Source organism: Aotus nancymaae, unplaced genomic scaffold (genome assembly GCF_030222135.1).
Source record: "Aotus nancymaae isolate 86718 unplaced genomic scaffold, 86718_ANA_hifiasm-v0.15.2.pri h1tg000030l, whole genome shotgun sequence".
Classification (NCBI taxonomy): Eukaryota; Metazoa; Chordata; class Mammalia; order Primates; family Aotidae; genus Aotus; species Aotus nancymaae.
In genome coordinates this window covers 32,358,840-32,382,231 of record NW_026988443.1, presented here as the reverse complement: position 1 = coordinate 32,382,231, position 23,392 = coordinate 32,358,840, and the positions used below count along the sequence as shown (strand labels likewise).

At 43.5% G+C, this 23,392-nt stretch overlaps 1 protein-coding gene across 1 annotated transcript in view; it reads right to left on the bottom strand.

The window, feature by feature from the left end:
* Positions 1-23,392, bottom strand: part of VAT1L (vesicle amine transport 1 like) — a 171,420-nt gene that overhangs the window by 59,467 nt on the left and 88,561 nt on the right. Inside the window, exon 7 of the mRNA XM_012437497.3 lies at positions 21,141-21,335. Within this exon, the coding sequence (XP_012292920.1) occupies positions 21,141-21,335 (195 nt within the window). The remainder of the gene's footprint in view (positions 1-21,140; positions 21,336-23,392) is intronic.

The following is a 23,392-nucleotide window of genomic DNA, read 5'->3' as shown; positions in this document are numbered from 1 at the left end:
CCAGAGACCTAAAGAATTATGCAGCAATGGACCTAAAGCAGGCCTGATGCCTAGGGCTACTGAGAGAGGTTCTGCCTGGATATTGATTTCTTTATGCAGCCTCACAGTAAAAAATTCTGAATGTTCTAAGATTTTCCCCAGTTCTATTATACCAGGCTGTTTAACACAGACATAGCCAGGGTTTCTGCACACAGGAGACCAGCAAAAGTGAGCTCCATGCCCAGTGGAATCTGCCCTTCAAGCCATTGTATAGTCAGCCAACCCTGTGGAACTGGAGTCCAGGGAATATGTATGGGGCGCTTGCTCCGAGAGCTATTGCACACATCTCTTCCCAACTCTGTATTCAGTGACGTTGTGTGGGTAACTTGTTAATGGTCATAATGGGAGTATTTACAGCATGGAAATTGGCAAATACTACACAGGAGGAATTTTTTTTTTTTTTTAACTAGGCTGGTTGTTAAAATACTTACCAGCACTTGACTGTGTAGACCTCTAATTGGAAGCTTTCTCTGCTGCCTCCTGCAAGATGTAACCAACTTCATAGGTCTCTATATCTTTTTCCATGAAAGAAACTTGAATCCACTGTATTGAACACCTATTCTACATCACTGTGAATCTTCCGGGCCCCTTTATACTCTAGCTACTGTTGCGAGGGCCAGTTCTGCACAGACTTTGGTCAATTTCATGCATGTGCAAGACGGTAGTTCCTTGGGACCTGCCTGTAGCTCTGCTTCACCTGGAAGTATCTCTGATGTGAGAGTAAGGCATCCCATTCACATGCATGCACAACCCGAAAATAATGGGAGTCAGTGCAGCAGTAGCTGCCTTTGATAACCCATCCTTCCTTCTTTTTCTAAATGCTCCTCTTCTCCCTCACTTTTTCTTTGGGATCGTTCCTCAAATAAGTTCCTGCACAGAAGCCTGTATCCCAGGCTCCGATTTGAGGAGATCCCAAACTAAGTGTTGACATCTGTCCATCAATCATATGACCATCCTATTGTGCAAGTCACAGTCTAAGATGTAAGTATGCTGGTGATGGAGAACCAGGTCAAGCTCAACTTCATCTTTGAAGCCTTGCTTGGTGTTTGCCCCAGACCTGGTAATGTTTTGCTCCCAACAAAGCTCTGAAAGCACTCTCCACATTGCTCTGTAATTATCAAATGAGTTTAAACATCAAATCTCTTCCCCCTCCAGGCTCTCCACATTAAGACAAAGGGGCTTTGTTGTCTTTACCTGACAACATCCCCTAGCACAGAGTAGGTGACAAACTTTTTGATGAGTGAATAAAGAAGGCACTTTAAAGAACTTTTAAGTACATCTGGGAAGAATTCATTCATTCAACACTCATTACTGGGGGTACTATGGTGAAATGAGTTCTTGGTGTGAGCCAAGACCTTGCAAAATTCAGGGGTGATGGTGAGGTGAACCTCAAACAGCAAAGAAGATTTAGGTAAGGAAACCTAAAAAAATTAGGCAAGGGTAAGTAAAAATTTAAGTCTGTAGTAAATGTAAGCCTAAACCTCCTAGATCCGACAGAATGCCTGGAATGTCAAGGAGAGATGCAAAAGCTATTGACTATTTTTAACGACTGTTTTTTTAAAAGCATGTTTCTCAACCCTGCAGGCCTATGATAAGCTTATAAACACTTCTGAGGGAGCACAAACCTAGGTGATGAAAGTTAGACACAGTGAGTCATATTTGCAAAGCAAATGCCGTATGATGCTGTAACACAACAAACCTGCGTTGCATCTAATGATATAAACAGAATAATGACGCAGGGAAGGCTGCCAAGCTAGAAAATAAAACAAGGAAAGTCAACTTGTGAATAATGGTACAACAGAGGACACTTTAAAAACAGCAGCCAGGTGGAAACCTGAAGCAGGAGAACAATCACATAAAAATTGATCTGAACAGAAAAATGACCTCAGCAGGGGTGGCAAGGCTGCTCCATTTTTGCACTCAGAAGCTTCCTTCAGGGAACTTCTGAAAAAACCTCCTTGTCAAATTTTTAAGTGTGATAAATAAGGTTAGAATCTTGGCAAAAAGAAAAGGTCAGTGAGAATCACTTCAGGCGTCTCCTCTCAGCTATTGCTTTTTCTTTCTTGATTTTGCTTCAATTTTTTTTCTTCTTTGAAGACAATCAAGTTACGCCAACAAATTTAATGCACTTCAAATTCTTTTCTTCTTTGAAGACAATCAAGGCATGTCAACAAACTTAATTTTCTCCTTATTTTTCTTTTAGCCATAGGAAAATTACTGCAAGGTTTGGTGTATCTAAAACATTCAGTTTCTTTACAGGTTGCCAACAAGTGGCATACAAATAATGCCCAATATATTGATTGATAGGGGATGGCTTATAAGGGTCTTTCCTAACCACATTAGGCAGAGTTGAGTTCCTCTTATTTGATACTGTTATTTCTTATGAACTTCTCTCCTTACTGAGATTGCAACATGATATTTTAATCATTGGTTTATATTTCTGGTTTACCACCAGTTGTTTTTTTCCTTGAGGTATTTTGATTTTCTAACTCTTCAGGGCCTTTGTCCCAGGCTTGGTATAAGTAGTAGGTGCTCAGTGAAGACAAATATGCTTATAGATGAATGAAAAAAATGAAGTGCAACCATGTGTAAGTTGAAAAAAAATTTTTCTTATATAAAAATAGGGGCCAAGGAAGGAATCCATATGCTGCCCAAACAATATTTAAAGCACATTTCTGATATAAAACCAAAGTTCTTATATCAGAAAGAAAAGAATGCTCTAAATCTCTGCCTAGGGCATTTAGGAAGTGTTATAGATTGAACGATTGTTTCCCCCAAACTCATATGTTGAAGCCTTAAACTCCAATGCAATGGTTAGAGATGGAGGCTTTGGGAGGCATGGGAAGCACTTACGGTTAGATGAGGTCATAACGGCAGGGCCCCCATGATGGGATTAGTGCCCTTTAAGAAGAGACTCCACAGAATGAGAGGACAGTCTACAAGCCGGAAAGAGCCCTTAGGAGGAACCAAATCAGCTGACACTTTGATTTTGAAATTCCCAGTCTCCAAAACTGTGAGAAGCAAATTTCTATTGTTTATGCCATTCAGTCTATGATACTTTGTTATGACAGTCTGGGAAGACTAATACAGGAAGGAAATAAAGCAATAAGCTAAAAATCATGCTAACAGTAAAAACCATTTAAAAAGAAGCAGGATGTAAATGAAACCTCAGAACAGACAAACCACATGGGTACACCCTTGGTGCCTTTAATGAAAAAAAAAAAAAAAAGCAAATAAATAACACCAGGAATAAAATAGAGGAGTGTAAATTAACACACACAGAAGCATTAATCTTATATGTGTTAAATTGGTGCAAAAGTAACTGCACTTTCTGTCATTACTTTTAATGGCAGAAACCGCAGTGACTTTGGCACCAACCTAATAATTTTAAATATCAGGTGGCACTGAATGATCATTTCTAAAAATAGAAAAACACCCAAGGTGGTCTCCAAAGAATCAGAATTTCTGAGTCTAGATAGTGTGGTTGTACCCAATTTCTCTGTAAGATATTTCGACTGTGTTTTCTCCATTTTTGTATACCCTAGTCCAGTCCAATGCTTGGCTTTAGAATAGGTCTTCAGTAACTAATCATGCTATCATTATTTTTAGTATCTATTATAGGTGTTATGTATATTAATTTTCACCCTCAGAAACTCAGGCTTAGCAAGACTGTATTATATATAATAACTACCTGTTGCAAAGTGTATTCCAAAATTATTTTAAGAAGCCAAATGCATTTTTAAGCCTTGGACTCAAAATGAAAAAATAACCAAAAGCAAATCAAAGGTAGGGCTTACATAGCAGGGGGGAATATCATATTTTCTGTGTGCTTGTCATACATCTATTGTCATTCGTCCCAAATGTACAGGTGAGAAAACTCCAGTGAGCTTAAGTTTCTTGGTGAATTCTCATTTATTAAATGAGATCTGAAACTAAACCCAGGAGATGTCTACTAAAAACAAAGATGCATTATTCTTAAAGACATTTTTAAGGAAGGGAATGCCACATATTAAAAGCATTATCTACTGTAAGAGTATAAGGTATAATCTTTCTCCTCGGTTCAAGTGATTCTCCTGCTTCAGTCTCCCATGTAGCTGGGATTACAGGAGTGGACTACCACTCCCAGCTATGTTTTTGTGGTATTGTTAGTGGAGATGGGGTTTTGCCATGTTGGCCAGGTGAGTCTCGAACTCCTGACCTCAGTTGATCCAACCCCCTGGCCTCCCAAAGTGCTGAGATTACAGGAATGAGCTACCACACACGAGCTTTTTATTCCTTTGATTTATTTATTTTCTTTGTTAGCACTTCTTCTAGTAGGGGCCATCCTTATCTTGTATAGCTTGTTGAGGGTCTTACATTGTTTTACTAAATATAATATTGTTTGGCATTTAAATTCCCTTTTAAACTATTTAAAATTGGTTTTGGTTTTAGTTCTATTTTAAAGCATTTATTGGGCTAAGAAAAAAACTTAGTGACTGAATTAAAAAAAAGCTGCTGAATTTCATCAAATGCCTTGGCATCTACCAAGATAACTACTCAATGTTTTTAAGGTAATGTGATAAATCATACAAACAACCCAATTCACTATTGTCCCCTGACATACACAGGTGAGGTTAATTATTCAAATGAGAATTATTGTGCAGTTCTTATACCACACATGGCCTTCTGCTTCTTTTTGGCTGATTAGAACCAAGGATAAAGAAAGGAATAAGATGAGCTCATCAACCAGTAATGTCTAGGGCTGTGTATGCTTTTTTGTTTTCTAATAGAATTCCAGTAAATTATAAACCTAAAAAGTTTGGATTTTTTAAATATAGCACATTGAAATACCTGAAATAACTGGTGTTTATATGATGTGAAAACACCGTCACAAACAAATCAGTTAAGAAAAGGGTGAATGACTTTGGACTGAAAAACTGGCGGACAGCTTCTCTAAAATGCCTGTTAAGACTGCCACTTCCTCAGCAAACCATAATAAATGAGGTGAACATTATCCTGAGAAATGCAAGAACAAGACAACCATGGAGAACTGTTCTTGAAACTGGTAGCTCTTCTTCTCTGCCCAGTTTTGTTGGGCTGGACGTTGGTTAGGTTATTTCAGGTTAGGGGCAGGGGTGAGCAACAGCGGTTCATTTAATGTAACTTCTCTGATTAGAGTGGAGTGGGATGTTGTGCTGAGAGAGATCTCACGCCAAGTGGGATTGATTAGTGATGTCTGCCGTGGGATGCCGGAGGAAGTGCTGATGGCCTGCAAACTTGGGAGTTTGCCACATGTCTAAAAAGAAATATATTCCACTTGTTCTGATAAGACAATAAGTAAGAGGCATTTGATAGGACTCGGGTAACAATTCTTTTAAATGATTCTGTGACTATGGAGGAAAACCAGCAAAAAATGTATTACATACTGACTAAAAGGTAAACTACTGGACACACACACCTAACGCCATCTTGTTTGTATATCTGAACAACAGCCCCACCTCTGGGCCTTCTGGCCATCTCTTGCTGTGTGCTCTCCCCTTCCAGTCCTCGTTCGCCCTTTGAACTTGATGCTTGCCAGCCATGCACTTCCTCCCTGTTGCTCTGTCAACAATGCCAGCCCGAAGCAAATGCCTCTTGCATTTTGCTGTGACCCCATGTCCCTGCTTAGAAAAGCATCATAACATGCCCTTTTTGCTCATACAGGCTCATGAGCAGACTTGGAGCATTTATAATGATGACTGTGGGGGCTGGTGAGAGAGGGAAAAGATGTATGGGAATAAAGCCAGGAATGGGGTACATTCTGACAATAACAATGTTTTTGTTTAGGGTGGCACAATTATGGGCAATCTTTTTGCCTTTTTTCAATTTTCTTTTTGAGACAGAGTCTCACTCTGCCACTGAGGCTGGAGTGCAGTGGCACAATTTCAGCTTACTTCAAACTCCACCTCCCAGGCTCAAGCGATTTTCATGCCTCAGCCTCCCGAGTAGCTGGAACTACAGGTGTGCGCCACCATGCCTGGCTAATTTTTGTATTTTTAGTAGAGACAGGGTTTCACCATGGTGGCCAGGCTGGTCTCAAACTCCTGACCTCAAGTGATCTGCTCACCTCACCCTCCCAAAGTGCTGGGATTACAGGCATGAAGCACCATGTCCGGTCTTTTTTCAATTTTCTAAATGTTTTATATTGTAGTTAAATATTTATGTAATATATTTCAATTGCAAGAAAAAATTATGCTAGGGAAAAGGGAAAAATAAGCACATAAGCGAAGCACACAAATACACATAAATATAAGCAAACACATAGTCACATGATCTCCAGAATAAGGAATGTGGGTTGGGTTCCCAGTTCTACCTTGTGCAATGAACATAACACCTGTCCTGCCTATCTCTGTGGGTTTACTATGGGGCTTGATCCCCACGAAGGCAAGTAAATGCTATGCAAATAGAAGCTGTAGAGTCAGGTATAGCCTCTCCGAATTGTCACTTCTGCACTTCCCAGCACAGTCTTGAGCATGGTAGCTTGGGAGGTAAATATGCTCATGTGGAGCATGTTCAACTGCCAAACAATAAAAATGCAATGAAACTGGAGCCCAACTAGTTGGTAATTTGTAGCCATTTGGGTGAAGCTGAAAGGGAGGTGTTGAGGCTCAAGCACTGGCCTTCAAGTTAAGGGGATCTGTGCTACTGCTTAGCAGAGCTGAGTGTCTTGGGGAAGGCATAACCTCTCCTCATCTTGGTCTTCTTATCAACCCTGGAAAGGCTGGGTGAGCATCATGTGGTTTTGCTGCTGATAACGGGAACAGAGCTTAATCAGCAAGTCCCCATCCTCACTCAGCTGATGTCGTTGAGCGAACTCACTGAATGATGGTATGTGTGAATGTGCTAGGGAAGCTATGAAAATGACACACGTTTTGGAAGGGAGGTGGAAAGGAAGGAGCAAACTAAAGTTATATCAAGCACCCACTCTGTGGCATTTCTCTACACAGCACGCGGTTTACAGTGTACACATTGCTTGCAATAGACTTTGAAACAGGCAGGAAGAACAAGGGTTACAGATGCAGAAAACTAAGGCTTGAGATGCAATGTCAGCTGTCTAATCACAGAGGTTAGGAACTAATGAACCAGGGTGTTCAAGCCCATCTCCTCACGGCAAATCAGGATGCCTCCAATTGGGGAGATGGGGCAACCAGGTTGAAGAGCTCAGGACAAAGTCATTGCCGATCCTGGAGGGAGTTGTGGCCTTAGTGACAAGCACAGCTTCAGGAGACAGCCAGTCTGAGAGCTGAGTTTTGGCTCCACCACTTTTTGTCTGTGTGACCTTGACCAGGTCACTTAATGCTCTAAGCCTCAGTTCTCTCATCTGTAAAACGGGGTCAACAATAGTTCTATCCCTATAGGATTGCCTTGAGTCTGGACGAGCTAATGCACGTAAAGTGCTCAGCACAGAGCCTGGCTCTGGGCAGCCATCACACTTTAGCCATGATCACCACTGTGTCATTTGTCCACGGATCCACAGGCAGCTGCTCACTTAGAGTTTATTAAATGACTAACTGGAGCGTGGTACTTGCCTGGCAGCACCTCCCAAAACAAGCTAACACTTTAGTAATCAGAGACTAGAGGGTTGGAGGACTGGAGGAATGCAAACGCCAGCATGTGTTTATCATTTGTGCTGTTCCGAGCTTCTGTTCCATAAAGCAGCTCCCACAGATCTTTGGAAATGAGTACAAGCACGATGAAAGGGCACTGGTAAGCCTGTTTCCACCACAGCAGTGGCACATCAGGGAGGAAACCAGCTCTTGGAGGTTTGCCTGCAAGGTGGTGGAAAGGCAGGGCCCCACACACCCCACCGCTTCTGATCTGGTAACAGAGGCTGGCTTGTACTGGGGGCCAGGGCATGCCCTAAGCCCTGCATGCACAGCCTCATGATGTTTTCACAGCAACCCCACAGAGGAGGAACTGCTATCATCCTCATTTCACAGATAGCAAAAGCAAGGCTTAGGAAAGAAGCGAAGCCACTCTTCCAAGAAATCACAGCTATAACTGGAGGAGGGAGGACTTGAACTCAATCTGGAGCCTGCCCTTTTAACCCTTACACAAAATTGTATCTCTTTAGCCCTTTATAATTTGCAAGGCATCTTTCATTTTTGATTATATCTGACTCACAGTTTGTTACGGATGAAACCATGTCTCTCCCCTCTTCCCCAAATATTGGTATGTTGAAATCCTAACTCCTGGGAACTCTACTACAGCCTTATTTAGAAATGGGGGTTTTGGAGATGTAATTAGTTAAGAGGAGATTATACTGAAGTAGGGTGGGCTCTAATCCAACACTAGTGTTCCTATAAAGTGGGGGAATTTTGGAGATAGATGCACTCAGAGAGAATGCCTTGTGAAGATGTGGCACAGATAGGGGTGATGTGTCTAAAGCCAAAGAACACCAAAGATTGCCAGGATCTAGGAGAGAGGCATAGAACAGATTCTTTCGTAACCCTCAGAAGGAATGGACCCTGCAGACACGTTGATCTTGACACTTCCAGCGTCCAGAACGGCGAGACAACACATTGCTGTTGTGTAAGCCACTTGGCTTGCGGTGTTTTGTTACAACAGCCCTGGCAAACTCATACACAACTGTTTTGGGAAGTAAAGGCAGCTGTTACTATTTTGTAGGGGAGGAAAAGGAGGAAGAGAAAAATGAAGTGCTAAAGACTTGTGCTACCAAACAACTAGAAGTGGAAGGATTAAGAAACCCAGTTTGAGCCGATCGCGGTGGCTCACACCTGGAATCCTAGCACTTTGGGAGGCCGAAGTGGGTGGATCACTTAAGGGCAGGAGTTTAAGACGAGCCTGGCCAACATGGTGATACTCCATGCCTGCTAAAAATGCAAAAATTATCTGGGCGTGGTGGTTGGTGCTTGTGATCCCAGTTACTCAGGAGGCTGAGGCAGGATCATTGCTCGAACCTGGGAGGCGGAGGTTGCAGTGAGTCAAGATTGCGCCATTGTACTCCAGCCTGGGTGACAAGAGAGAAACTCAGTCTCAAATACAAAAAAAAAAATCCCAGTTTGTTGGACCAAGTATTTATTTGCCCCATCCAATCAGAGCTGCTTCTGCACATTATGCCTCATGTCAGCAGAGTGGTTTACAGTGTACAAGAGTTCACATATGGACGCAGCTGATTGTACAATAATCATAAAATTCTATGCAATAACAGGGAACATGGTAGTATCACCATTTGTAATGGCAGAAACTGATGCTCTGACAGGAGTGTGGATTCCAGAGGTGGGAGTAGTGGTAATATCCACAGCATGTTTATCTGATGATATGTGACCTTTTATTCATGCATTCTCTGATTTAAATGTATGTCCCAAGATTCATGAATCTTGGTCTGCAGCACAGTTACCTCTTTTATCTAGCAAATAAAGAATCTGTGATTAACATATCAGTACAGATATCTTGGAAAATTCTTGAAATTGGTCCTCTGTTGCCTTTCTGCAAATAAGATATATAAAGTAATTTCTCCATCAACCTCAAAGGCAAATGGAATCTTTCCAGTCTTTGGAAACAGATCAGCAGAATCCTGGTCTGTGTCTTTTAAAACAAAGCCAAGAGCAGGGCGAGTTGACTCTGTCCCTGGAGCATAAGGAAATCCAGTTTTGTAAAGTATTTTCAGCTGAATGACAGGCGTAAAGGCAAGGACGAGCATTTTCTTTGTAACAGGAATATATTCAGAGCTGAGCTCCCAGAGTCCTCACAAGGAGTGCTGAGCTGTGAATAAACCTAATCCTGCAACACGTTGGTCTCTGGTGTAGATGAAATTGTCTGCTTAGAACGTTGATGGGAGATGCTGCACCAGGCTGATCAAAATGTGTGCCCTGAGGCCCCAGAAATCTTTTGTGGGGTGCATCCTGTGTTCTCCTCCCTTGGCACCTTGCCACAGAGTCCCTGACCTCAAATATCTCAACTCTCTGGGGAAATGCATTTGCAATGCACTGTAATGATAACAGCTAACATTGAGCACTTACTCTCTGTCAGTCATTAAGCTAAGTACCTTTTGTACATTAGGTCATTTAATCCCTCCAAATAGAAACCGAAGGAAGGTAGCATTATTCTTTCCATTTTTCACAGGAAATTGCCAATGCGCATGTCAATGAGGAAGACAAGCCCATGGGATCTAAAAGCAGTACTTCCTAACTCGGGGTTGGGATAATGGCAAGAGAGGGGAATGGTTTTGCAGAAGAGTCAACACCAGGGCTGAGTCTTAAAAGGTGACCAGGAATTTTGCAGGAGGACAAGGATGGCTACATTCCCTGACTGAAGGGCCCGCCCACAAACACCCTCCAGCCAAAGTTTTATTTTTGTCCTCCAATTCACCAACAGATCAAGACTCTCGTTCCATAGAGGCAATAAGAGAGAGGGATCTAGGTTGAGTCCTCATGGGGGTGGCTCTTCCGCCTCCCCAGCCGTACCAGTGGAAAGCAGAAACTGTGGTCCTGGAAATCTTACCCATCATTACCTAACTTGGCCACAACAGGTCAATTTAACAGCTGGAACAAAGGCAAGGAGGCGCAGAGACTCAGATTTCTTCTGAAAACCACAGTGGTCCAAAAAGGCCAGAGAGATGGGTATATTCTGGCAGTTGGCAGGATTTCCTCCTATCCCATCTCTTCTCCCCTCCATTCAAGGTCAGCCTCCCCATCACTCTGTGCTCAGCCTGATGAACCTTTTTCCTGTCCTTGAATGTACGAACCTCCATCTCTCTCTCCAGCTTCCAGGCCTTTGCCCAGGCTGTGGCACAGGCCTGGTTCTCACCCCTGCCCAGCTCTCTTCCTCCAGGCTTTACTTCCTGCTTATATAATTGTCTAACTGTTCACTTCCATCATCCTGGCTGCCCCTCAGCAGAGGCCCAGACCTTCTCACTTGCAACTGTGTTTGCAAAGCCCAGCGTGGTACTTGGCCTGCAGCAGGCAGGTGCTCTGTAAGGATTTGTTGAGTGGTATTAGTGGTATGTATTAGTTTCCAGTTGTTTCTAAAACAAATTGCCTCAAATGAAGGTAAAACAAAAATTTGTTTTATTTTTGAGACAGATTCTCGCTCTGTTGCCAGGTTGGAGTGCAGCGGTGCGATCTTGGCTCACTGCAACCTCCGCCTCCTGGGTTCAAGTGATTCTCCTGCCTCAGCCTCCTAAGTAGCTGGAATTACAAGTGCACACCACCACGCCCAACTAATTTATGTATTTTTAGTAGAGATGGGGTTTCACCATGTTGGCCAGGATGATCTCAATCTCCTGATCTCATGATCCACCCGCCTTGGCCTTCCAAAATGCTGGGATTACAGGTGTGAGTCACCACACCGGGCCGACTTATTCTCTCACAGTTCTGCAAGTCAGAAGCCTGAAAATGTCTCCTTAGGGCTAACATCGTGGTGTCAGCATGACTGGTTCCTTCTGGAGGCTCCAGGGGAGAATCTGAATTTCTGTGCCTTTTCTGGCTTCTACATGCTCGTCCTGTTCCCAGTATCACATCACCCTTCTTTGTCTGCTTCTGCCATCACATCTCCTCCTCTGATTCCAGCCTTCCTGCCTCTCTCTTACAGAGACTATTGTGATTGTATTGGGTCCATCTGCGTGATCCCGGGTCATGTCCTTGTCTCAGAATCTTTCATTTAATCACACTTGCAAGGTCCCTTTTGCCATATGAGGTAACATGTCCAAAGATTCCAGGGATTAGGATATGGACATCTTTAGGGGGCCATTATTCAGCCTCTCACAGATGAATACACTGAGGCAGAGCCGTGCCTTAATTTCTGTGGTCTGTTGGGCAGCTCGGAGCAGAGCTGGCTGCAAAGACATGGCAGGGCCTAGGGGCATGATGGTGCTGGTAAGTTTGAGCTGCAGAAAACACATGAGACTAAGGCCAGCTGGGAGAATGTGCATGGAAATCAAAGATGTGGGTGTGAGGGCAAGTGGGTGGGATGATGACACTGCACTGAAAAATCTACACTTCCACTTGAGGGCAAGAGTTCACACAGGAAGGAAAAATGAAGGATAGGGACCTACAGCAAACACAGCAATTGCTTCTGGAGCCCCATTTTGCTCATCTGAAAACTGGGAGAATGGACCAGGTGGGATGGTTTTCCAAGGCTGTGCAGCTAGGATATTAATAAGGATTGAGGCCAGGGAGTCTAAGGCTGTGAATCTAAGAGATTCTAAGGCTGTGCCTCTTTCCCCATCTCCCAATTTTCCCTGATCCCAGCATTAAATAGCCCTTCAATCTCTCCCTTTCTAATGTGTAATGTATGTGTATAATAGCATATCTATCTTAGCATATATATATCTATGTATTGGCTTTATATATAATTTATATACCGTATAATTGACCCACTTAAAGTGTATGATTCAATTTTTTTTCACATAGAGTTGTGAAATTATCACTACTATTAATTTTAGAACATTTTTATCTCTCCAAAAAGAAATGCCATGCCCGTTAGCAGTTCCTCTCCATTTTCTCTCCAAGACCCCCAGACCTAGGCAACCACAAGTTGACTTTCTAGACAGCCCTTGTGGCTCCTCTGTTCCTCCCGGCTGTGTTCTGGGCATTTGTGCTGTTCAGCGCTAGGTGGGAGGCTCCTGCTGGCTGTTGGCCTGACCTCCCCGAACCTTCCCTTCCCAAACCTCTGCATTCAGACTTCTGCCCCCATTATTCTACTGGCACTACTTTCTAAAGGTCAACAGTGAGGCCGGGCCAAACCCTAAGGCTCTTTATGCACTTCCTGGCTTGCCAGCAGCTGCCAACACTAATGACCTGTCAGATGGCTGTGGTGGTCCCTTGACTGCTGCCTGTCTGTGGATGTCTCATCCTCTGCCCAAGGACGAAGGATTCACAGACAGGCAGCATTAAAGAGGGGGCTTTAGGGTTCTGGTCTTTCCCACCATAGTGGAGACGCTAACGTCCATGTCATGGACTGAAGAGCCAAACTGCCTAGGTCTCACGCTGGCTTTTCCCTGCACTGGCCGTGTGACTCTGGGCAACTTATTCCTCTCTGTATGCCTTCATTCCCCCATTTGTATCGCAATGCGAGTAACAATAATCACCACTGGGGGTAATCATGAGGATTTAATGAGTTAATAAATGCAAGGTACTTGGCACATATAAACATGCTATGCTAAGCATTTCCTAATACAATTATTTTACTCATTTTTTTGTTCAGTGAGTTTATTTATTATCCCTTTCCAAAAACGTCTTTGCATCAGACTTTCCTGGGGTTCAAATTTCTACCACATTCAATGGTAAGCACGGACAACAGGCAAGAATAATCTCTCTAGAGCCTCATTTTTGCTGTCTGTAAGATGGGGATAATAATACCTGGATACTATTGTGTTGTTGGGAAGTTTAGACCAGTTAACACATAAAGCACTTAGAACAATGCCTAGTACTTAGTGAATCCTCTAGAAATGTTAGTACTGTAGCAACAGGAGCAGTAGCAGTAGCGGTAGTAATTATCCAGTCTTCTCTCACCTGAATGTGATTGAGGCTTTGACTTGTCTGTGGACACCTACCTCTACCTGCGTGTCCTACTATGACTTTAAAGCAAACTTACATCTAAGCTCATCAGTTTTTTCACACTAATATCTATCCCTGCTAACTAAAACGGCATTCCTGGCTTCCTGTTCCTGACCTCCCAGGTTAAAAGACCCTTGGTTATTTCTGACTTTTGCTTCCCCTTTGTCCTTTATTTGTGATTTCCTTTCTCTCAGTGGCTGAGATTGATTTATTCTCTCCCATCCCACACCCCCACTTTGGTTGGTGGCTTACCTATATTCATGCTTCCAAAACTGCCACAACCTTCCAGCCAGAGCAGCTGCTACCAGTTCACCCTCCAAACCACGGTGCATGACACAACACACACAGCCTGCTGCTGGAAGATGCTTTTTTGCTGTTGTTAATTAGTTTTTGTTTCATAATGATAAACTTCACTCTGCGATCCAGCTAGGCATGGAAAGGAATAAGAAAAACATGGAGCCCAAAGGGAACTGTAGTGAGAGCACAAGGATGACAGGATACGGAGAGCAAATGGGGTGGAGGGTGCTCTCCTGAGCTATGGAAGGAATGGTCTGGTGGCGAAGATAGAACACAAGTCAAACTTACTGCACTTGCCTACAGTCAGCAGTGGTGATCTTGCTGGTTTTGCCATTTCTGTACCCAAAGCACTCCATGACCTCCACATATTCATGCCTTGCCAAAGACCACATGCTTGTCATCCAACCACTGTCTTGGCAGTGCAGATGAAAAACGGAACCGTTTGTGTTGGGTCCAGCATTTGCCATGGACAAGATACCGGGACCCGTATGCTTCAGGATGAAATTCTCATCATCAAAGTTCTCCTCATAGGTGGAGTTGCCACCAGTGCCATTATAACATGCCGTTTCAAAAAAAAAAAAAAAGAGAGAGAGAGAGTCTTGCTCTGTTGTGCAGGCTGGAGTGGCACGATCTTGGCAGACAGCAACCTCTGCCTCCCAGGTTCAAGTGATTCTCCTGCCTCACCTCCAGAGTAGCTGGGACTATAGGCGCTGCCACCATGCCTGGCTAATTTTTGTACTTTGAGTAGAGATGGGGTTTCACCTTGTTGGCCAGGCTGGTCTTGAATTCCTGATCTCAAGCAATCTGGCTATGTCAGCCTCCCAAAGTGCTGGGATTACAGGCAAGAACCACCATGCCTGGCAAACATTCACTCTTAACATTGTTCTCTCTTGTTTTCAAACCCAGTTGCAGTTGAAATTAATACTCTGTGATTATTTAACTAAGTTATTGTCTAATTGCTTCATAGATTTTATTTTTGTCTCAGAAATTAACTTATAAACTCAAGGGCAGGAAACATGTTGTCTATGACTTTTGTAGATTTTACATTTTTTTTTTTTTTGAGACAGAGTTTCGCTCTTGTTACCCAGGCTGGAGTGCAATGGCATGATCTCGGCTCACTGCAACCTCCGCCTCCTAGGTTCAGGCAATTCTCCTGCCTCAGCCTCCTGAGTAGCTGGGATTACAGGCACGCGCCACTATGCCCAGCTAATTTTTTGTATTTTTAGTAGAGACGGGGTTTCACCATGTTGACCAGGATGGTCTCGATCTCTTGACCTTATGATCCACCCGCCTTGGCCTCCCAAAGTGCTGGGATTACAGGCTTGAGCCACCGCGCCCGGCCTTTGCATTCTAAAATAGGATTATTATGTAGCACATACATAGTAGGTGCTTAGCAATGTTACCGCTGCTTGGTTGACAAATGCAAGTATTAACATGTCTATGACTTCTGTAGACTTGACATCCTAAAAGAGGATTAGCACACAGCACACAGTAGGCACTCAACACTGTTACTGCCGCTTGGTGGAAAAATGCAAGTATTTTTAATTTCTTTTCCATCTCTTAAACTGTTTGGTGAGATTAACTTTCTTCCAACTTAATGTACAGCTGCACATTTAGTATTTGGAAGCAAACCCGAGGCTGCAGTAGACCCACTTTGCTTTGTGAATTAAATTTACGATAAAGGCAAAAACAGATGGCTAAGAAGGAACTTTAATCGTCTCTGATATTATTAAATCTTCTAGTTTGAGGCTCAGAGAGCCCCAGAAAATTTTCTTTGAATCCCTATGGGCTTTACATTCCGTAGATGAAGTTAGAGAGCTGGCTTGAGAAGCAATTTTGTAGAATCATTTACCAAAGGGGAGGGGGAAATCATTATAACCCTTCAGAGGTTTTCAAGTAATAAGCATGTTATACTCTCCTTAAGCCCAGAAGAGCTGCGTGGGCTTGATAAATAGCCACATTTGGTCCAACTGCAGCTCTAAACAGATGTCTGTAAATATTGCAGAAAGCTGGCAGAACGTTGGTGGGTGTTCTTGATGAGTGGCTGTGGGTGCTGTTGTTGGCAAACAGGTTACAGCTATCTGTCTCCTTTCTGTGGAGGACTATTCTGCAACAGGAACCTTGAATTGCTTTGTCTTGCTAGTGACTGTGACTGTCTTTGCCATCATGGCTTCTTCTTTTTTTTTTTTTGATACGGAGTCTTGCTCTGTTACCATCCTGGAGTGCAGTGGCATGATCTTGGCTCACTGCAACCTCCGCCTCCTGGGTTAAAGAGATTCTCCTGCCTCAGCCTCCCAAGTAGCCGGGACTACAGGCATGTGTCAGCACACCTGGCTATTTTTTTTTTTTTTAAATGGAGTCTCATTGTGTCGCCCAGGCTGGAGTGCAGTGGCATGATCTCGGTTTACTACAACCTCTGTCTCCCGGACTCAATTGATTCTCCTGCCTCAGCCTCCCGAGTAGCTGGGACTACAGGCACAGGCCACCACGACCAGCTAATTTTTGTATTATTAGTGGAGACGTGGTTTCACCATATTGGTCAGGCTGGTCTCAAACGCCCAACCTCGTGATCGGCCCACCTCGGCCTTCCAAACTGTTGGGATTACAGATGTGAGCCACCATGCCTGACCCATGGCTTCTTTTAAAGCAGTGGTTCTCAAGTAGAAGTGGTTTTGCCCCCACTCTTGTCCCACCCAGAAGACATCTGACAATGTCTGGGGACATTTTTTATTGCCACCCCTGGCAGTATGGGAGTAGAGGCCAGGGAGGCTGCTCACCATTCTACAGTGCACAGGGAAGTCCCTCCCTACCCGGCAAAAAATTATTCAGCTCAAAATCTCAGTCATGCTCAGGTTGAGAAACCCTTTTATTTATTTACTTACTTATTTAAGAAACCTTGTCTTTACATAATCTTTTAAAATTATAGCTTGTTCATTCATTCGTTCATTCATTCATTCAACAAATATATATCGTGAAACACAGAAAATATGTAACTAGTCATCTTTCTCTGTGTTGGTGGATTGATTGATTGTTTCATTCACATAATAAGTATGTACTGAGCATCTACTCCATGCCAGGCACTGGAATCTGGAAGAATATAATCTAGGTCTTCATCCATGTAGGGTTTCAATTCTAGTGGAAGGGAGGTGAGAGTCTAAACAAGTTAGCAAAGGAAAGAACAAGATCATTTCAACTGGCAGTAAGTCCAATGGAGAGTATCAAATGGGGCAAAGGGAGAGAGGACGGCCTGGGCTGCAGTGGCTTGCAGGATGCTACTTTCAAGAGTGGGGTTGGGAAGGCTTCTCTGTACAGGCCGTATCGAGGCTGAGACCTGAAGTCAAAGACAGATGGCTAAGAAGGAACTTTAATCATCTCTGATATTATTAAATCTTCTAGTTTGAGGCTCAGAGAGCCCCGGAAGATTTTCTTTGAATCTCTATGGGCTTTATATTCCACAGATGAAGTTAGAGAGCTGGCTTCAGAAGCAATTTTGTAGAATCATTTACCAAAGGGGAGGGGGAAATCATTATAGTCTTTCAGAGGTTTGCAAGTAGTAAAACCTCTGGGAAGAAGAGTGTTCCAAAACTGAGAAGAGGAATGTTCAAAATAGAAGCAGAAACATGTTCAAAGGTTCAAGACAGGGAAGGCCTGGGTGGGCTCAAGGACCAGAAACATTCACGCTGCTGAAGCTTGTGTGGAGGAGGTGAGGTTGGAGGAGGAGGTGAGGGTAATGGATGGGCAGGAATCAGACAGTACAGGGCCTTAGAGACCACAATGAGGAATTTGGACTGCATTTCAGGTAGAGCAGGAAGCTGTGGGAAGATTTTAAGCAAGGTGGGACATGTTCTGGTTTAGATATTTCTTGAGTTCACCCAGCTTAGACGATAGCACTAAACATAGATAGGAAAGGAAGTATGTTGAAGGTAAAGTCCCAGACTTGCTTGCATATGATCCATGACTCAGTCAAGCAAGTTGCCAGCCTGAGATTTCTCATCTCTCATTAGTGCTGGTCCTGAGTACCTTTGCTCTGCATCCTTAGTGGACTCCGTTTTTGAGCCGGTGCTGACAACCCCAGCATGCATGGAACTCCGTTTCCCCCAGCACTGCGGGTTGGAGATGAGTCTTGCTGCCTCACATGCACCATCTGTGCCTGGTCAGACCCTCCTTAATGCTAACTGAGCTTCCCCATTGTGAGGCTTCGGGCTCTATAGTTAGCGTGCCTTTCCTATTCCTTAGCTGGATTGAGATCTTCCTTGAATATCAGACTTCTGTAGTTGCCTAGTTGCCCTGGATCCTGCCTGGCAATTTCAGCTTCTGTCCTGATGGATAACACCCTTTGGACCGGGATGTGGCACCTCCTGACTCTGACCCTATAGCAGCCCCCATGCCGCTTAGAGTAAAACCCAAATTTCCATCCAGCCCTTGCTGACCCACTCAGACTCTCCTTGTACCATTTCCTCCTTGACTCACAATAATCCACCTTTGGCATTCGCCGGGATCTTTTATTCCTCGCCGCTTTGTTTTTGGGGGTCTCTCCCTGTGTGGAATTCTCTCCCTTTAGTTTCTTGCCTCTTTCATGTTCTAGCTCAAATGACACCTACTCAGAGAAACCTTCCTTTTTTAAAGTTTCTCTACAGCATGCATTCTCAATAAGCGTGATATCATCCCTGAGGGGTGAACACTGGCTCTCGGAAGATAAAAAAAATTGTTCTTTTAATATAGAAAATACAGATGTACATACAGGACATAAACACACACATGCATGTACATATACACACATATATATGGTAGTAAAACTTCATAGGTTTATTGATAAGGCAAAATAATATCTAAAAAATCTCTTTAGAGGAGCAACAATGAAAAAGAGGTTAAGCAACATTGCTCTGTGGAAACTAAGTCTCCCCCTCCACTCAACAACTTACATCCTAATTTATCTCCTTCCAATAACTTATTACAACAGGCAATGACCTTGCTTGTTATTATTTCAGTATTTCCTATCTCCTCCTACTCCTCTGAATGTAAGCTCCATGAAGTCTTGGGATCTTGGCCATTTGTTCACCACTGTATCTCCAGCATTTGCCCAGTACTGGGCACACAGTAGTTATTCACAAGTATTTGGTGATTCAATTACCATTGTAACCAAGGGGTGATTTCAAATGCTAGAACAGGAACCCACTGGGCCAAGTGGACCCCTCTTGCATTTCAATTCTCACTCAAACGCTACCAGATTTGTTGGGTCCTTTTGGGCACTGAGTTCAAGTACAAGTCACCCTTTCTGCCCCATGGACAAGTTAATCTCTTAGCTTTTTTCTTGATGATTCTGTTTTCTCTCCTTCCTGACCATTGAGAACTGAGTAATGAGGTAGTCCAGCCCTTTTCCTGTTCCAGTGAGATATGATAGTGAGTGAATACGATAGGGGTGTCTGACTCATTAAAAACATTGAAAGAAAAGTATAGCAATAAGCTGGCTGTATTGGCAGTGACACAGCAGAAGGCACGCATGATTATCTGATTTGATTTAGCACTAAATTGAATCACGGCGAGCATCTGCAATAGAAAAAAGACTGGAAGGAAGTAAACCAAAATGTTAACAATGTTATCCTTCTCTGGAATGTGGACTTGCAGTTTATTTTCTCCTTATGTTTTTGGTTAATTTAGAAATTTCTGTAATGAGGATGTATTTATTTTATCACAAGAAACAAGGTTTTTGGTGGCTAGAGGTTTTAAGCCCATATATGACACTGCAGTATTAGAGAGATATAGGCACATTCCTGGTCCATTGATCTAGGCCCAGTTGTATTTAAATATACAGTGACCCCCAAAGAGCATTTCTAGTGGTATTTTTGTGCTTAGAAAAGTCATTGCATTTGGGCCAATGTAATCTTTCAGGCAAACAGCCATCTTGCCAGAAGCATACCCACTAAAACTTCAGTACTTGTTATATATAGAGAGAGAGTTTCGCTCTTGTTGTCCAGGCTGGAGTGCAGTGGCGCCATCTCGGCTCACCGCAACCTCTACCTCCTGGGTTCAAGCAATTCTGTCTCAACCTCCCAAGTAAGCTGGGATTACAGGCATGCACCACCATGCCCAGCTTATTTTGTATTTTTAATACAGACAAGGTTTCTCCATGTTGGTCAGGCTGGTCTTCAACTCCCAACCTCCAGTGATCTGCCTGCCTTGGCCTCCCAAAGTGTTGGGATTACAGGTGTGAGCCACTGTGCCCGGACCTTGTTATATTTTTTAAAGGTTTTGTGACTCCCAACCTGAGGCGATCCGCCAGCCTTAGCCTCCCAAAGTGCTGGGATTAGTCATGAGCCACCGTGTCTGGCCCTTGTTATATTTTTAAAAGTTATTTGTGACTTGCAAAAGTACAATAAAGTAGTTTTACTATAAGGCACTTCCCTCCCACAAAATGCAAAACAAACAAACAAAAAATCCTGCATATTTAAAAATATTTTTCAGAGGCTTCATGTCTCCTTGAAGCCAAGGTTACAAAATCTTGACTTAGGTTTCTTAGTGAAATGCCTCTTAAATCCAGGCCTCATCTCTTCATTTCTTCTACAAGCAGCTGCCATTAATTGACTTCCTAAATGCCCAAACCTTGCCCTTACTTGAAGAATTTTCTAGACCCTGCGTCCTCCTAGCAAGGGACATATGAACCAATACAACCAGTTCATGCTTCAGTATCCTTCAAGGCTACAGTAGGGCTTCTTAATGTTCTTGTGATCAAGGAGTGCTTTCAAATCCTTTAACTTTTGGAAGATCAACTAACAATAAGACTCAATCCAACATGAGACCCAACAATTCAGCAGTAATTCTAAAGTCCATCGTGACAGCTAATATCTCCCTGGGGCTCAAAGCATCCAGCTGAGCACACAAATCATTTTAGCTCAGGGCCACTGTCTGCTCTGACAGTGATCTCTTATTTACTCACAAGGTGACAATATATATGATGCCGCAACAATGTACACATGGTCATGTAACCACACCGAATTGTAGACATCCATCAAAATTTGGTGGCCTGATCTGGAAAGCGTTCATAGCACAAATTGGTGTGATAAGGCACGTGGTTTGCAAATCACCAAAGAACTTAAAGTATTTCTTACATCCAAAGTACTACTCTATGGTACAGTGACTTTCAGGACCCTCATTTAAAACAAATCCATCTGGGAAAAAAATCATTTAGTAGAAGATTGTATTTGGCTGCCCAAACCTTCCTGAGTTAAAAAGAGGAGTTTATTTGCAGAGGAAAAGCAGCATTCTTACCTCCTCCAGAGCCCACAAGGAGTCCACCACAGGCTTTATCTTCTTCTGGTTGTAGAGCCCTATGAGTTTTTCCACCACTCCCCGAATGAGGCCCGCCCGGCCTTGTTTGAAGAGCAGATTTAAAAGGGAAAACCCAGCGATGACTTTGTTCTCCTCGTACAGCTTGATGGGGTTCACTTTCTCCACCTGCCACCACTGCAAAGAGAGGTGATGTCAGGTTACAGGAACTAAATACCAGGGTTAAGGCTGCATTTGCAGCATTGCTAATGTTATCAGCTACTACGTGGGGAGCATGGGGCTGCAGCTAAGCAGACTCCAGCTGGCCAAGGAGTTGCTTTTGGTGGTGTTTGTTTTTTGTTTTTGAGACAGAGTCTTGCTCTGTCACCTAGGCTGAAGTGCAGTGGGGATAGCTTGGCTCACTGCAATCTCTGTCTCCCAGGATCAAGCAATTCTCTGCCTGAGCCTCCCAAATAGCTGGGATTCTAGGTGCCCATCACCACGCCTCGCTAATTTTTGTATTTTTAATAGGACAGAGTTTCACCATCTTGGCCAGGCTGGTCTTGAACTCCTGACCTTGTGATTCATCCACCTCGGCTGAGGGTGTATTTTTTTAAAGCATCTATTTTTCTAGGCACTGTTGCAAGTGCATGGGAAGCAATGCAAAGTGATGCGTATGAGACACTCAGGTCTAAGTGGGAGAGGAGACCAAAACTAACTGCAAGGCCACACATGGTCGAAACATTAAGTACATGGTCAGGATCATCAGCTCCGGAGTTGAATCGAGGCTCTACAATGTACTCTGTTGTTAAGTGTAAAGCACTTGCTCAGTGAAACGTGGTGGTGATGATGGGGTTGGTGAAGAAAGTAGGATGGCAGAGAGGTTTACATAGTGTGGTGGGGGACGCGATGGAGGTGGCCGCTCTGACTGCAGGAGCAGCTTTCCTGGGTGAGTGGTTATGATAAGCATGAATCTGGGGAGGTGGGTAGGGATCCGTCGGATAAAGAAGAGGGAGGAGGGGTGATTTAGGAAGAAGGGACAGCATGAAGAAGCGATGAAGCCAAAGTGTTGGGACTGAATCAGTGGTTCTAAACTGGGGGTACTTGTGTCCCCCAGAGGGCATTTGATAGTGTTGGGGGATTTTTGTTTGTCTGTGAGGAATGAAGATGGAGGAGGTGCCACTGGCATCTAGTGGGGGGAAGCCAGGGATGCTGCTAAACATCCCACAATGCTCAGAACAAAGAATACTCACAGCAAAGAATAATCCACAGCAAAGAATTACCCAGCCCCAAATATCCACGCACTAAAGCCGAGACGCCCTAGACTAAAGTTCTGGGTGGAATACCTACAAACTGTTAAATGTGGCCATCTCTTTTCCAGTCTCTTATCTTCCCCCTTCAAATATCAAAATAAGTAAATAATCCACTAGAAACCTAGAGAAATGGGTATCCATCTGCTCTGTTGTGATTTCATTGCTTTTCCTTTGATGCTGGCTGTAGGTTAGAAACCCAAACGCCCAGTTTCTGGGGGATTCTAGGAGGTAAGATGTTTAATGTCATCTCAATATAGGATGCAAAGAAGAATGTGATGGGTGCTTAGAAACACTGATAGTATTTATGCCATCAATGAGCTTATTTATATCCTATCTCTTTCCAAAAAGAATTAAGGAGACTCACCAAAGTGAAAATTTTTGATTTTTTTAAATTGGGAAACTCAGGTCATTAGGAGAATAAATGTGGAAAACACAGGCTGAAAACAGTGATGCGGTTAATATACAAAATTCTATACAAAAGCACATTCAGAAGGACCCGGGGGCCAAGAAGAGCCATGCATTTGACCGTGGGCTTCTTGGCTTCAAATTTCGATAGTCTTACCTGGCAAGGGTTCGTGGCACACATGGTGTGGTAAGGCAGGTGGTTTGAAAATCACCAAAGAATTTGAAATATTCCTTACATCCAAAATACTATTCTATGAGACAATGATTTTTAAGCCCCTCGTTTAAAACAAACCAACTTAGGGCCGAGCATGGTGGCTCACACCTGTAATCCCAGCACTTTGGGAGGCCGAGGCGGGTGGATCACGAGGTCAGGAGATCGAGACCATCCTGGCCAACATGGTGAAAACCCGTCTCCACTAAATACAAAAAAATTAGCCAGATGTGGTGGTGCATGCCTGTAGTCCCAGCTATGCGGGAGGCAGAGGCAGGAGAATCGCTTGAACCTGGGAGCTGGAGACTGTAGTGAGCCAAGATCTT